This window comes from Python bivittatus, unplaced genomic scaffold, assembly GCF_059951505.1.
Source record: "Python bivittatus isolate LINGU-HERP-01145 unplaced genomic scaffold, Pbiv_v1 ctg000020_np1212, whole genome shotgun sequence".
Lineage (NCBI taxonomy): Eukaryota > Metazoa > Chordata > Lepidosauria > Squamata > Pythonidae > Python > Python bivittatus.
In genome coordinates this window covers 103,953,114-103,967,096 of record NW_028277030.1, presented here as the reverse complement: position 1 = coordinate 103,967,096, position 13,983 = coordinate 103,953,114, and the positions used below count along the sequence as shown (strand labels likewise).

General features: G+C 36.9%; 1 protein-coding gene across 1 annotated transcript in view; it reads right to left on the bottom strand.

Annotated features, from left to right (window-relative positions):
- The window catches only part of PLB1 (phospholipase B1), a 107,003-nt gene that overhangs the window by 27,251 nt on the left and 65,769 nt on the right, over positions 1-13,983 (bottom strand). The window contains exons 37-46 of the mRNA XM_025172206.2: positions 13,164-13,264; positions 11,812-11,893; positions 11,378-11,482; positions 9,695-9,790; positions 9,188-9,259; positions 5,930-6,007; positions 4,009-4,069; positions 3,261-3,319; positions 2,773-2,840; positions 1,784-1,827 (exon numbers count right to left, since the gene is read on the bottom strand). Of these exons, the coding sequence (XP_025027974.2) occupies positions 1,784-1,827; positions 2,773-2,840; positions 3,261-3,319; positions 4,009-4,069; positions 5,930-6,007; positions 9,188-9,259; positions 9,695-9,790; positions 11,378-11,482; positions 11,812-11,893; positions 13,164-13,264 (766 nt within the window). The remainder of the gene's footprint in view (positions 1-1,783; positions 1,828-2,772; positions 2,841-3,260; positions 3,320-4,008; positions 4,070-5,929; positions 6,008-9,187; positions 9,260-9,694; positions 9,791-11,377; positions 11,483-11,811; positions 11,894-13,163; positions 13,265-13,983) is intronic.

Genomic DNA, 13,983 nt, shown 5'->3' with positions numbered 1-13,983 from the left:
TCGAATTACGTTTTTGCTTCAGACAGTACCTGTTTTGACAACTGATGCACCATTTAAACCTGGCAGAAGGATATATATAAATGTGTGTAGCAGGGGAAAAAACATGAATTAAATATAAGGTGCTACAAGATGCAAAGGAAGGAGGAGGACTGGTTTACCTGATTTGAAATTGTATTTTGCAGCTTGCTGTTTGGTTTGGATGAAAGAGTGGGTACTGCTGAGAAACCAAAGGCTTTTGGAGTTAGAAGGACATGACCTGAGATTTGGGTGGCATGGATATTTGTGGCATGACAAAGACAAGATCAATGCAGATTTTAAAAACCATTATGTTAGACGTGCCATATTGAGAATATGGAATAGATACAAACCCAGGCTGTGCCCAAAAATACCTCTGTGGCTCTCAGCACAAGAAGCATATTACAGACAAGAAATAATAAGCAAATACAAATTGCTAACTTATCAAGACATACTAGAATTTTGTCAGGGGGGATGTAAAATAAAATCAAGAGAAGAAGTGGTGGCAGAGGGATATAATTATCAATGATTTTCTTATTTACAATTATTAGAAAGATTTAAAGTAGACAAAATAATTTATGGTGTTGAAGATTTTAAGACTGAGTTTGAAATAGAATTGTGTGCAAATGATGAACATCTATTTGCTAAAATGTATAAACTTTTATTGAAATATGAAACATAAGAAGAACAAGTGAAAGACTGTAAGATAAAGTGGGCTAAAATATAAAGTGGGCTTATAATATACAGATGGAACAATGGGAAAATGTGTGGCTGAAAGGATTGAAATTTACATTATGTTATAATCTCAAAGATAATTTTTATAAGATGATATACAGTTGATATTTGTCACCAGAGAAACTGTCTAGAATGTATAAGCTTCAAATTTATGTTGGAAATGTGAACAACAAGAAGGGACATTTTATCATGTTTGGTGGACGTGTAAAAAAGCTAGAAAATTCTGGATCCAAATACATACACTGATGCAGAGGATCTTAAAGATTAATATACAATTGAAACCAGAGGCTTTTCTTTTGGGAAAACAGTTGGAAAAAAGTCATGGAACTTTGTTTTTGTACATGATAACTGCAGCAAGACTACTGTATGCACAAAGATGGAAAGATTTGGCATTACCCACAATGAAGGAATGGTTGGTGAAAATGATGGAACTTGCTGAGATGGCCAAATTGACTTTTTTGATCAGAGAAAAGACAGAATCTACATTTATTGCTGACTAGAAATCCCTTATAGACTTTTTGTGCGAAATGGGAAAAAATGAACCTATGATTTATGGTTATGTTGATTAAACAGAATAGAGTATAGATAGAAGAGAGGTGTGTTGTAACCATAGAGTAAGAGGTAATGTTGTACTTTTAACTGCTGCAAAGAAAATTGGAAGCTACTTCTTTGTATCTTTTGTCTTTCTTTTCTATTTTTTTACTTTTTTTCTTTTCTTGCACTTCTGTTTGATTTTTTTCTTTTTCTTTTTCTTACTTTATATTAGTTGGTATTAGTTTTTATATTCTTTTTAAAAATCTTTAATAAAACTATATTAAAAAATCATGCATGGAGAGATCACTCTAATAATAATGTATGATTTTGAGTGTCATGGCAAACAGTGGTTTGACTCAAGCAGAAAATAAAGGAGCAGGATGCATGACTAAAAAAGAGAGAAAATGTAGACAGCAATAGCTCATAATTTTTCAAGTATATTTTAGATATAGTTATGACTATTCCTGTTTTGCATTTTGATGTGTTTCAGGCTACTCACTAGGTAAAGTTGTGTGAGTCTCTAAGCTTCCATCACTTCCAGCGCTAGAAAAAGGATAATACAGAATCAGTCAGTAGTGTTAATACCATATCCAGCACATACCATCTGTCAGAGAGAACAACTGTGGAAAGGGGAGGATAGATTTGGAAAACAAATTCCTTCCAAGATAAACTATTAGGCATGTATGAATTCAGAGGAAGTTTTCAAAGTTTTCAAATCAGCTTAAGTAAAAAATGTTTGCCATAATTTCTGAAGAAGCAAAGTAATTTGAGACAGTGTGCAACTAGCCTAAACAGCAAAATCCAACCTTACTTATTTTTGTGCATTCAGGGTACCAAGGCGAGAACTAAGTAATTTAATAACAGGCATTGTTTCATAGTATTTTTACTCCAAATGTCAGTGTAATAACAATCACTCTTTTAACAATTGGTTTTTTTTGATAAAATGGTCAGCATTCCACGAAGATATTCGGTAGAGGAGAATTGGTGATAAGGTTTCTAATGTAAGCTGTGTTACATTAATACATATAAGCATTAGGCAAGCTTCCTATTATTGCTTTGTGCCACTCCTAGTGGAGGCTTAATGACTTAGGAATTATCTCAGATCTTGATCTGATCAAGAGTTATTTACTCAGCTTGATAGAAATGTAAGCCACAGTAAAGATGGCGGTACATTCTTAAAAGATTCCTAGTAAGGTGTTGGGAAAGACCAAACTGCATGTTTGGGCATGAAAATATGATGTAGGATGCAACTTTCCCACAATGTAGCCTGTCTTCATTTCTTTCACCTCTATAATTACCTTAACTGTTCAGCCAAGAGCCTTCAGTTTCATATTCTAGTTCTACTTTACCCAATATGATACCCTCCAGATATAATAGGACTATCAGTTGGGAATTTTAGGCCTTGCTGTCCTAATACACCTGAAGGGTGCAGTGTTGGGGAAGGATTTTAGTAGAACCTGGAAGAACTTTGGAGAAAAAAACATTTACCCCCAGGAAAGCCCTCTCCAAGCTGTTTTGACATCATTCAAGCCAACTGCTTTAGCTCCTTCAGCAATCTATTAAAAAAATGGGGAAAAAATTAAAATAGCAATGTAACCAATAGGAATTTATTGTGTCTTACCGAATCAAAGAGTTAACATCTGGGTAACAGTTGCTGATGAGGCCACTCTATCAATCTACCAGAAGAGGAATGTTCTAGAAAACCTTCATTTACTAAATAAAGTAGGCAAGACAAAAAGCTCATGCTCAATTTATGTATTTAATATTTCCATTTATGGTATTTGCCATTTGACCTGGCTACTGAGAGAATCTATTTTCTGGATTTGTACACCACATTTCATATCTCCAGCTACACTGGCTGGTTGTGAAGTCTCCTTTACTAAACACTCAGGATTAACATTCTGCTAGATGTCAATAAGTTGGCATTCTCAGGTTCTTAGGAAGAACAGCATTACCCAAGATGTGGACATACTTACCATCATTGAATCACCAAGTGCTGCTATCACTTGGATGTCAGCTGGCTGCAGCCTATGCACTAAAAAATAGAAATGAAGTTGAGGAAGGGTATCATATAGTAGCAAGATATCTTGATAGGCTAATCAAGCTGAATGTTGCAGGGATAGGTACAACTTAAAAGATAAGTTGAACACTTTTAAAGCTTAAAAGCTCTGTACCCTTACATGGCCATAAGTTTCATTAGATGCAGTTTGGACCTACCTCCATTTAATCCTGCGTAGGACTGAGTTGTACAAAAAGAGAAGAATATAACAGACAGATCAACAATACTCAGCACTGGCCTAGCTTGCTAAACTATAATATAAATATGCCTTATCTTTTCCAGATTCTTCATTATCTTTGTTGCCCAATTTGGCAATTAATTTTCTCTTTGGGGACCATCCTGCATATTATTAGGCAGCTGAAATCCCACTGAAGTCAGTGGGATTTAAATAGTCTCACTATGTGCTGTACTCCCACCCATACCAACCCTGAACATATTATAGCTAAGATAAAATAAGTTTTAAACATTCATTGATAGAAAAATATGAGCTGAAAATACAGTCACTGAAATGCTTAAAGCTGCAAGAATAGAAAAGGAAAATAGAAAAGAAAACTACGTTGTCACTCTCTCCCCAAACCCCAGCATTTTGCATTAGTCTGCATTGAGGGAGGAGGAGAAAAATACAGTATTTTTTTCTTTTTGCTGTATGTGCAGTTATTTCTCACCTGATGTGGGGACTTCTCTGGATTCAGTCTGTACAGAACATGGCAGATTGCTACCCCAGTTCTTAAAAACAAAATGCAGTCAACATATCATTGGAAGTTGTTCATATATGATATAATGTATTGAGACTACAAGAAATCTAGTAGCAATCCTTGTTTCAAAGGAAGTTCTGCATCCTATTTCTGTGCTTCAAGAAGTCAACCTGAAATTACTGACTTCATCCTTGGGTTCATGCCAGGAGTAGAATTATACCTAGCATTATTCATTACTATTGCCCACAGCTGACATTGAAAAACAGTTTGGTGTACAGTAATGGTTAAAGATGCTGAAATAGGAGCAGGGAAACCTGAATTCTAGTCCTCTGTAGGCATGAAGCCAGTTGCATTACTGTGGGCTAATCATACTGGCCTACCACTTCCAAAAATGTTGCCAAGAAAACTTCATGGACCTGTCCATATAGTCACCAGAAATCAAGACTGACTCAAAGGACCATAACAATAACAGCAGTTGACAGTACCCTTGTAAAATTTCTACTAAGATTGTCAATTTTTCTTTTTGGTTTTCAAACAACTCTATCTGAAAGCATGCAATCCATAACATTTTGCAGATAAGAACTGAGGATAAAAGAGTGATATCAAGCTTCTGTTAGATACAGATCCAGCTCCCTGACTCCATGAACTGCTTATTCTGTGCCCGACTCTATGCCTGAAGTTAATGACATGTTTTATGATATAACTATTCTTTAGTACTGCATTGGAAAAAATTAACTGATTGGCATGAATATTCACAATAAGCTTGGCTATTCAACAATCATACCCAGCAGTCCTTTCTTCAACCCCACCTCCAAGGTACATCTTAACCAAGTCTTTATATTTAAATATGCTGTAGAGGAGGGAAAAGAATTGAATGGATTATACATGACCAATTAACGGCCCTCCAATATGCTCAGTGCTCAGGTTTCTGTTCATCCACTCAACCACAGCAGGCCTCTTGTTTCTGCCTGAAAGCCCCTGGTATGTTGATTCTTCCATATGAACTGACCAAACACGTCTAACAGTTGCACAAGTCAGAAATATCCCTTGCCTTGTCAAATCAAATGTCAGAATCATCTGTCATATCTGGGCGTATTCCAAACTCACAATCCACATTGTTAGGAGATGATGACTAGATCTAGGTTTGTTTGTTTTTTTTTAATGAAATAACTGCCTTTCCCACAAGGGTTCCTCTAAACATAAAACTGTCTTGGGGAAAAGTTAAATTGGGAAAACAGCATGGACATGAGAAAGGGTATCTCATCCCCAAAGATTGTTCCCTGATATCTATCCATTCTATGGCTGTTACTCATTAAAAACAAACAAACTGAAGCTTATCTCATGATAGATTTCCTATAATAACTTCTATCAGTGCTGGGTTTGAATACTGAAACTGCTGACAAGACCTTGAAAAAAGATACTTTATACATGTGTAAAAACTTGTCCACCATTTTGTCCTTGCATTAAATGCCCCCAAACCACATCAAAGGACCTCCAAATGGAATCACATGTAACACCCACAGATATGCAAAACTCCTTACCACAGATAATGAGATCCAGGTTAGGTTTACTAATGGCAAATATGTAAACCCACAATAATGGAATGGTGGCTCATGAGGGCTACTTGTAATGCAAATACATCATAGACCTGGGTGTCAGACAGTCCATGCAAAAAGAGTGTGTGAAAATTCAGGTGTGAAATTGCTGCACACCACAATAACCATCCATTTATGGAGAACTGTAGCTTAAATGGGAACACAATTTCAGGCTCTTACAGACCTCACATTGTCACTGCAAACCCCTAACTTGAAATGTTAAAACATCCCGTAGATACCAGAAAACATGAACTATGCTAAGAGAGGCAATGCACAGTAAATAATAAAGGAATTACCTGGTTTGGCAGCTTGGTAGGATCTTCTGATGGATGCATGGCATGGCTGTTTTTGAAGGTAGCCAGGAAAGGTTGTTGCTAATAGAGAAAGAACATGAATGCCAAGCTTCAAAATTCCAACAGAGAAATAAGGACAGAAGTGGGATTCAAGTCACGTGATCAGAAAGTTTATTGCAGCCAAGTCTGCAAGTCTAGCAGGTCTGAATGGAAGTGCTGCAGTAAAGGTTCTCGCACAAAAAAGGGGAATTTGGGGGGATCCATCTATTTGAATAATGGAGACAAACTAGAACATTTGAACTGAGACAAGCTTCCATAGGGAGACTATTTCAAATAACGGCTGAGGCACAAAATGCAATTGTCTGGAATCTGCTGCGCGAAAAAAAAGTTCATTTCTTTTCATCATCTTGCTTGCCAGCCAATCCAAAATATTGCACAATGCTGCAAGTTGGCAATACAGTGCCAGAAAGAGCCATCACCTTATGAGATAATGCACAGATAATTCAAAAGAGCGATAGCGAGCTTACGTGACACATTTTATGGGCAGAGAGGAGGGAAGGTAGAACTACAGGCTGTTTGGTCATTCAAATTCTAGGACCATTTTGCAGCCTAGGCTAGAACTTGTTCCATGCAATAGCAGGCCTTAAAAGATGAACCTTTCCCATTAATTTCACAACAGAAAAGTCTGTGTTCCAAGCTATGCTCTCTTTCGCCTGCTACAAGCATGGAGAATCCCATTTCCCTACACGCTTATCAAAGGTCAGATATGAACATGAGCTCAAAATGTTTTGCTGCTTTGTGCCTGAAGTGTTTTAAAAGATGCCTCCCAGAGCTCCTTCCAGTGTTCAAATGGAGACACTGCACAAATAAACAAATCTGCAAGCTTTGCTCAAACGCCCTTTCAACATTTGCTAAGACCACAGAGGTGCTTCTCAGATCATCGTTACTTTGTTGGCGCTCCACAAAATGTTGAAGCCCAAAATGAGTGCTGCTTGCCCCAAAATCATAATCTTCTTTTAAAAAATACAGTCATTTTATCTTAATGATTTTACTGTGTTGTGTTTTAAACCATACAGTATATCTCACAGAAAAACACATCAGAAAGTTTAAGAGATATAGAACTAATTGCATTTACAACAACAAGCAGATAGAAAAAATATTGCTTTGTCCATTTGCCTCATGTCATGTAGGAGGCTATTTATGATTTGTTGGCTTCATTTATATCTCCAGGAACTCAGCACATCATGGATAGCACTTTCCCCTCCATTTTCCTTTCCTGACAGCAACAACCTGGAGAGGTAGGTTGGGCTGAGAGGTAGTGTGAGGCTCAAAGCCATCCAGTCACCTTTCATGACTCAGGGTGAAACTAATTCTCCATAGTCCTGGCCTGATATTTCAGTGTTTCTCAACCTTGGCAACTTGAAGATGTGTGGATTTCAACTCCCAGCATTCTGCAGCCAGCATGCTGGCTGGGGAATTATGGGAGTTGAAGTTCACACAATTTAAAGTTGCCAAAGTTGAGAAACACTGTGATATTTACCCATTACATTGCTCAGCCATACAGTAATGTGTTTGGCTACTTGCATATAGCTTGGGCTGGAAAATCCAAGAACATTTTCCCACAACGTTAAGCAGAGCTGCCTCCTCGCACCAAAGTCCACAGCAGATCTTCAGAATCTTACATATATATTTTCCAGTACTGATTGTGATATTCCATAGATTAAAGAAGATAGACTGATTCTATAAATTAGCTGGTAAGATCAAATAAAATAAAAACCCTAATTTAAAATATTTACATTATTTTATTGTACATTATGTAGTTATGCCTATTTACTAGGAATAAGCTACAATGGGCTTTTTCTCTGAATAAATTTGCACAGGATTGTGCTATTAATGTGTATAATTACTAAAATATATGAGTGAGATAAAGATTTTCTATAACTAAGACCACTAACTTGTCCTAGGAAATGTGAAGGACACAAGAATTTGGCAGAAACCATATGAAATATGGGAGCATATTTTGGAAAGTTTTCTATTTTATCTAGTACATGGATCTGTGACCTCCAGGACATAAATAATTTATTTATAGGCTAACAGTATAATCCTAAACATGCTATTCAGAATCAGAAGTAAGCTGCATTACGTTTTGTGGTAAAATTGTCTAGAATTTCAGCCTAATAATTGAGGGATAGGACCAAGAGTTTACGGGGAGCGATAGGACCATGGAATTTATCAAAAAGTGCCTGACCACTCAACCTACTACAACACAACCTACACAAACTATGAAAAGGATCACACTGCCATACATCAGAAACGTCTCAGAAACCACCAACAGACTATTACAACCATATGGCATCTCTGTAGCACACAAACCAACAAAATCACTCCAAAATACCCTAAGTAAACCAAAAGACCCAGTAGCCCGGAAGAAAAAGCAGGAGTCATCTACAACATACAGTGTAAGGTACTGTAACAAACACTACGTAGGACAGACAGGCAGAAGACTAGCAGAGCCCATCCACGAGCACCAACTAGCAGTCAGAAGACGTGATGAAAATTTCTTAATCTCACAGCACATGGACAGACTCAACCATAGTTTTAACTGGGAAACTGTCAGCATTTTAGACCAAGCTAAATCCAAATCTGCAAGAGAATTCTTGGAAGCCTTGTATTCAGACAAGGCAGCAATTAACAGACACATAGAGATAAACAGCATCTACATACTATTCAAAAGAGACAAAAGACCAGAAGATTGCCTCACCAACAATCAATCACCAGCAATCATCACCCAGATAAGCAAAGGTTACCACCAGGCACACAATCAAGCAGTAAACATATGCTAATCAAGGAACTACCAGAGGAGCAAAACAAAACCCCCACCGTTACCAGCACTGGCAAGGCAGGCCACAGCACATAAATAGAGAGCAAACCCCAGCCCATTTTAGCACTGAAGATGTTACCTAGCCGGGTAATGAAACATTTGCAAGAAAAGAACCAAGCTCAGAGAACCCCAAGGACTCCACAGTTCACCTCTGAGCTACACATATTCACCTCTATTAGGACGAAGAGTTTCCATCTATGAGACAAAAGTTATTTGGGAATTTGCTCGGTCTAAGAGATCAAGACCATCAAAGGAGGTCTGTCCAGGATAAAGCATGAACTGTTAAATTGCTGGCATTCAAACATTCTTGGCTGTTTCTTAGATACCCAAACTATTTATTCCCACAAAACCCTTCCACTGGAAGACAGTATCGTGTTTACCAGAGTTGGGCAGCTCAGCGTTATATTATCCATAAAACTGAAGGAAACATCTTTCTTTCCAACAGGCTGAAGCTGGAGGGGAAAAGAAACATATGATTATGAAGCTGTTTTTATGTAAGGTCTCATGCAACTATTTGGTTTACTTTTTTCACGGATTTTCTGTAGTAAGAAAAAGAGAGAAGAAGAAATGGGCAAACATAAAGGTTACAAATGGAGTATCTTCTTGCAGGATATCCCATAAAATTCTGAGAACAAAACAGAACAGTTACCCAATTCAAGCTTCATCTAAGACTGGATTAGAAAAAGAAGTCCAGTCTTAATAGGGATGGACAGAAAATTATAATCCTTGGCACTGGCATTCAATCAGCTTTACCAGTCTTGAGGTACAAGTTATCAACCTACTACCAGAAATGAAAATAGGATTTTTGATAGGAATACACACACTGTCCAAATAAAACAATATAGGCATTTCACAAAAGGATTATACCCGTGAAGTAGGTGCCTCACCATATTGTTCCAGAGAGCTCTGGAAAGTTGGGAATGCGATTTTTGACTAAAGTGAAAACAGTCTGGTGCAAAGAAGGAGATATCTGGACGCCCACCCTGGAAATGAAGAAAGCATAGTTATTGTTATGTTTTTAAAGATGCAAAAACTACAAAGCTGAACAAGACCCATATTCATTTTTTTTCAAAGAGAACTAGCTTTTTAACATACACACTTTATCCTACCTGTGTCATAATCCAGAGTCATTCAATGAAGCGAATAGTAAGAGATTCAGACTGACGAAAGTCTGCAGTTTACAGAGTCAAACTATGGAATTCCTGACCACAAGGAGTACTGATGGACCCCAACTTGAATAGTTTTAATAGAGGATTAGGCAAACTCATGGAAGATACTGGTTAACCTGACAGAGTGGTAGGCAGTTGGCCTCTGAGTACCAGTGTTTATAGGAGTGATATTGCAATCATGTCCTGCTTATGGGTTTTCAATAGGCCCTGGAATGAGCACTATGGGAACAGTATTAGATAAGTCATTGGTCTGATCCACTAGAGATTTAAAAGGTGAAAAGTCTTCAGATCTCAAAGCACTAAAGATGCTCAGTTTGCTGAAAATGAACATTCCCTTAAACCTAATATAAATGTTGCAATGCATGTGTTCTTTATCGTCAGGATTGGCTGCATTCCCTAATCTACACAATTTAATGGATTTTAGTGTGAACTCTTTCAAGCAAGTTTGAATTTTGGCTTTTATGGAATAGATTTTCTTTTTCTTTTCTTTTTTTCTTATTTCTTGAAAACTAAACATTTTAAAAGCAGTCACTTAAAGTCTACAAAAATTACAAAGTATAAATCAAGAGGGTATTCAACACAGTACAAAATCCTGTCACATGCATAAATTATTAAAGCACATTATGCAAGCGAAGAAATAGTTACATAATATGAAAAAATAGACCTTGTTGAAATTATTCTAAATATGCATGATATACATGGTAAAAATATAACGTGCCTATCAATCAAACTCATAACAGGACAGCATTTTATTTCTATTGATATGCTATCAGTCTTGTTTGTTCAGTGTTGATATATCTATTCTCAATTCTAAGTAAGAAACGCAGAATCTGGCTTAGTATAAGTGATGCTAGGAATCTATGCTGTGAATTTCAGTCCACAAATATGGTTTTAAAAAAGTAGGAAATGGATCCAAAGCACACTAGATATTCAACTATTTCAGAGAACAGCCATCTATGGGATTCTGCTGGGATTATGTTATGAATGATTCGTGAGTTTGCACTGTAGGAATGGCTAATATGTAGGAAACTCTTCTACAGATCAGGTCTGTTTCTACAGGCCATTTTCCGTTATTTATGGTTGAAGCATGATTTTGTAAAGAATGTTTCCCAGAGTGTGTGATGAAATCCAAACACATCGCAATAATTTTACATTCACATTTTCAAGATCTCATAAATATTTGCATCCACATTAAATTATTTTAACCTCACACAATGTCTTTGTGGGAAGATAGGAAATAGGAACATTATATACACCACCTTGAGTTGTACAAAATGAAGGTGGGATATTGTTATTGCTGTTGTTACTGGTATTATTATTTTGTACCCCACATTGGGAGTATTGTTCTTGTAATAAGGCGCAGAACATTTGTAAAATAATAAATGTAAATCTAGGACGTACCTGTAAAATAGGTAATGAAATAGTTTGGAGGAATGGCTGTAGTACAACTGTAAAATCTTCTTGACTGTCATACCTGTGACTCTTCATTAGTTTTTGTATTTCACTCTGTGAAAAAAAATAAATGTCCATCCTTCAGTTCCTTGGCTAATTCAAGAGCTGAAGTCACATCCTTACATTCCCATTACTGATGGCAACAGGAGATCGACCTTTTGCTTTTGATACAAAACAATGATCTAAAAGATTCAGAAACTCTTTTGGATTATAACATGGCATAATGCTGTTGAGGGATATATATTTTGTTTAAAATGCTTGGTAGCTTTAAGTTATGTTGTATGACATTCAGATGTAATATATAATGTTATTGAGAAACAGTGTGACAAGATTGTATAATAGACAATCCACTAAATGGCAATATTGATTCATGGCAGTCCTACCTGATAAGCTTTGATTGCCTCCTGCATCATCACAAGGTCTGATGAACCTTCTTGAATGAGGAGAAGGCAACTGCACTGATCTCTGCGTATGAAAATAAACGAAGAAAAGGCATATATGGAGCAAGCAGAAAATAGACTGATACATCCAGGAAGTAAACACTCAGTTCCTCTAGCAAGGAACTGGATATCCATGTACCTCTTTTCTTCAAAGAAATATGAAGATTTTAGCGGTGCTCTAACCTTAATGATGTATGTGGATAAAATATTATTAAAAATGCAAAAGGTTTCAGCCATAGCCATTTTTATTCCTGGACTCATCCTTTTACCAAGCAAGTGTTGCCAGGAAAGTAATATTCTCACAGAATAAGCACAAAATCTACCTCCCCTCTCTTTCCCCACACACTGAAGACTTTATTGTGTACTACAGCTGCTTTCAATCACTGACTTGTAATCAATGGGGGGGGGGGGGAGAGACAGGGAGTGTCAAGTTGCAAACACAGGCAATTCCCCAAAAGGTATCCCTGCCTTTGGTTCAACACAAGTGACTGAATATCTATTATAAGTGTAAGTCAGGCTCTCAGCTATCATTAGTGATATTTTGCTTGTTCATTGAAATCTAGAGTAGGAAACTTTGATCTCTTTATTTCTGATTGAGGCTGCAATTTCCATAAATTACACAGCAAAAGCACAACAGGAAAGCATCAGCAGATCTGTGGCAATCCAAAATACCCCCCCCCCCCAATTCTTTAGAACAGTGTTTCTTAACTGCAGCAATTTTAAGCTCTGTGGACTTCAAGGTTTCAGAATAACATTCTAACAGGGAGAGGACCCCAAATCAATTTAATGAGAACCAGATGTATTCAGTGGCCACTGAATGCTAAGGAAGAGTAAAGCTGGAGGAAAAATGAGGAAGAGGGAGAATGTAAAGTAGTGAAATGCAAAATAGCAACACTTAGTATGCAGGTCTCACTTATGCAAGAGAAATCTGAGTTAGAGAAGTGACCAGAGAGGATTGTACTGGATCCAAAATGTCTAGTTTCATCATAGGGAAGACCATGTACTGTAACATTTCAGGATTATCTTTAAAAAAAATATGCTGAATCATGAATTAGCAGAGAAAATGCATCAGCAAAATGAGACGTCATTGAATTTTAATGTAGTTTATTGTGGGACATTTTTCTGTATTATATTAGTTGTAAAGTCTGTGTGCCAGCCTTAACAGGTTACAGTCCTCTCTTTATCACTAAACCTCAGACAGATTTCTTACAAAACTTCCAAAGAACTAGTCATTGTATAGTAAGTGGTCTTTATATGAATAGCTTGGATACAAGAGGGCACCAGAACTGCCTTACTTTGCTAGGTGCACATCACATGGTAAACTGCTATCTAGAAACAGTTGTCTTAGAGGGAGAAGATCCATCACCTCCACCAGGTTAACCAAAGCTTTAGGCACCTGGAAAGAAAAAAGAACCCAATTATCTAAATTACATTATATATAACACAGGGCTTGTATCTGTTCTATAGTACTGTCAAAGCTGCTGTCAAAGTTAATTCACCTCCTATTAGGTTTCACCAGATTCCCTCTGCATTCCCTTCACTTTCCTATCTCTGCACTGACAAGTTTTTTTTTTTTACAATATCACAGATAATGGAGTTACAGCCCAACTTATCTGGAGGGATCTAGTCAGGAAAGATTAGGACCAGAAAGTAATTATTCATGTCAATGGGAATGTGCTAAGTTCACCTACTACTGATTATAGCTAATGACAGTAATTATTGAGAAAATTCTATCTCCCTATTTAACTACATTCCTTTAAACATATGATTTCTTGGCTTTGCATCTTTTGCTTGTATGCAAGATATCCTTTCATTATTGCAACTGCAAACCACATTTCCAAGTGGATCCTAAACTTCTCCAATTTGCAGGATACTCCACAAAAATACTATAGGAAGATAAAAACCCAGTGTAAAGGAGACTGTAAAACTGAAACACTGGGATTTGATTGAGGTAGGGAGTAATGTATACTAGGTCTGAAAAGATCTTGTGATATATGCATAACTGTATTCTAGTATCATAGTACACATTTTGCAGTTGACAATACAGGGAAGAAGAATTACATTTCCACAGCAACAAAATAATGCCACTAGAGTGTTGAGAAAATACAATCTCCT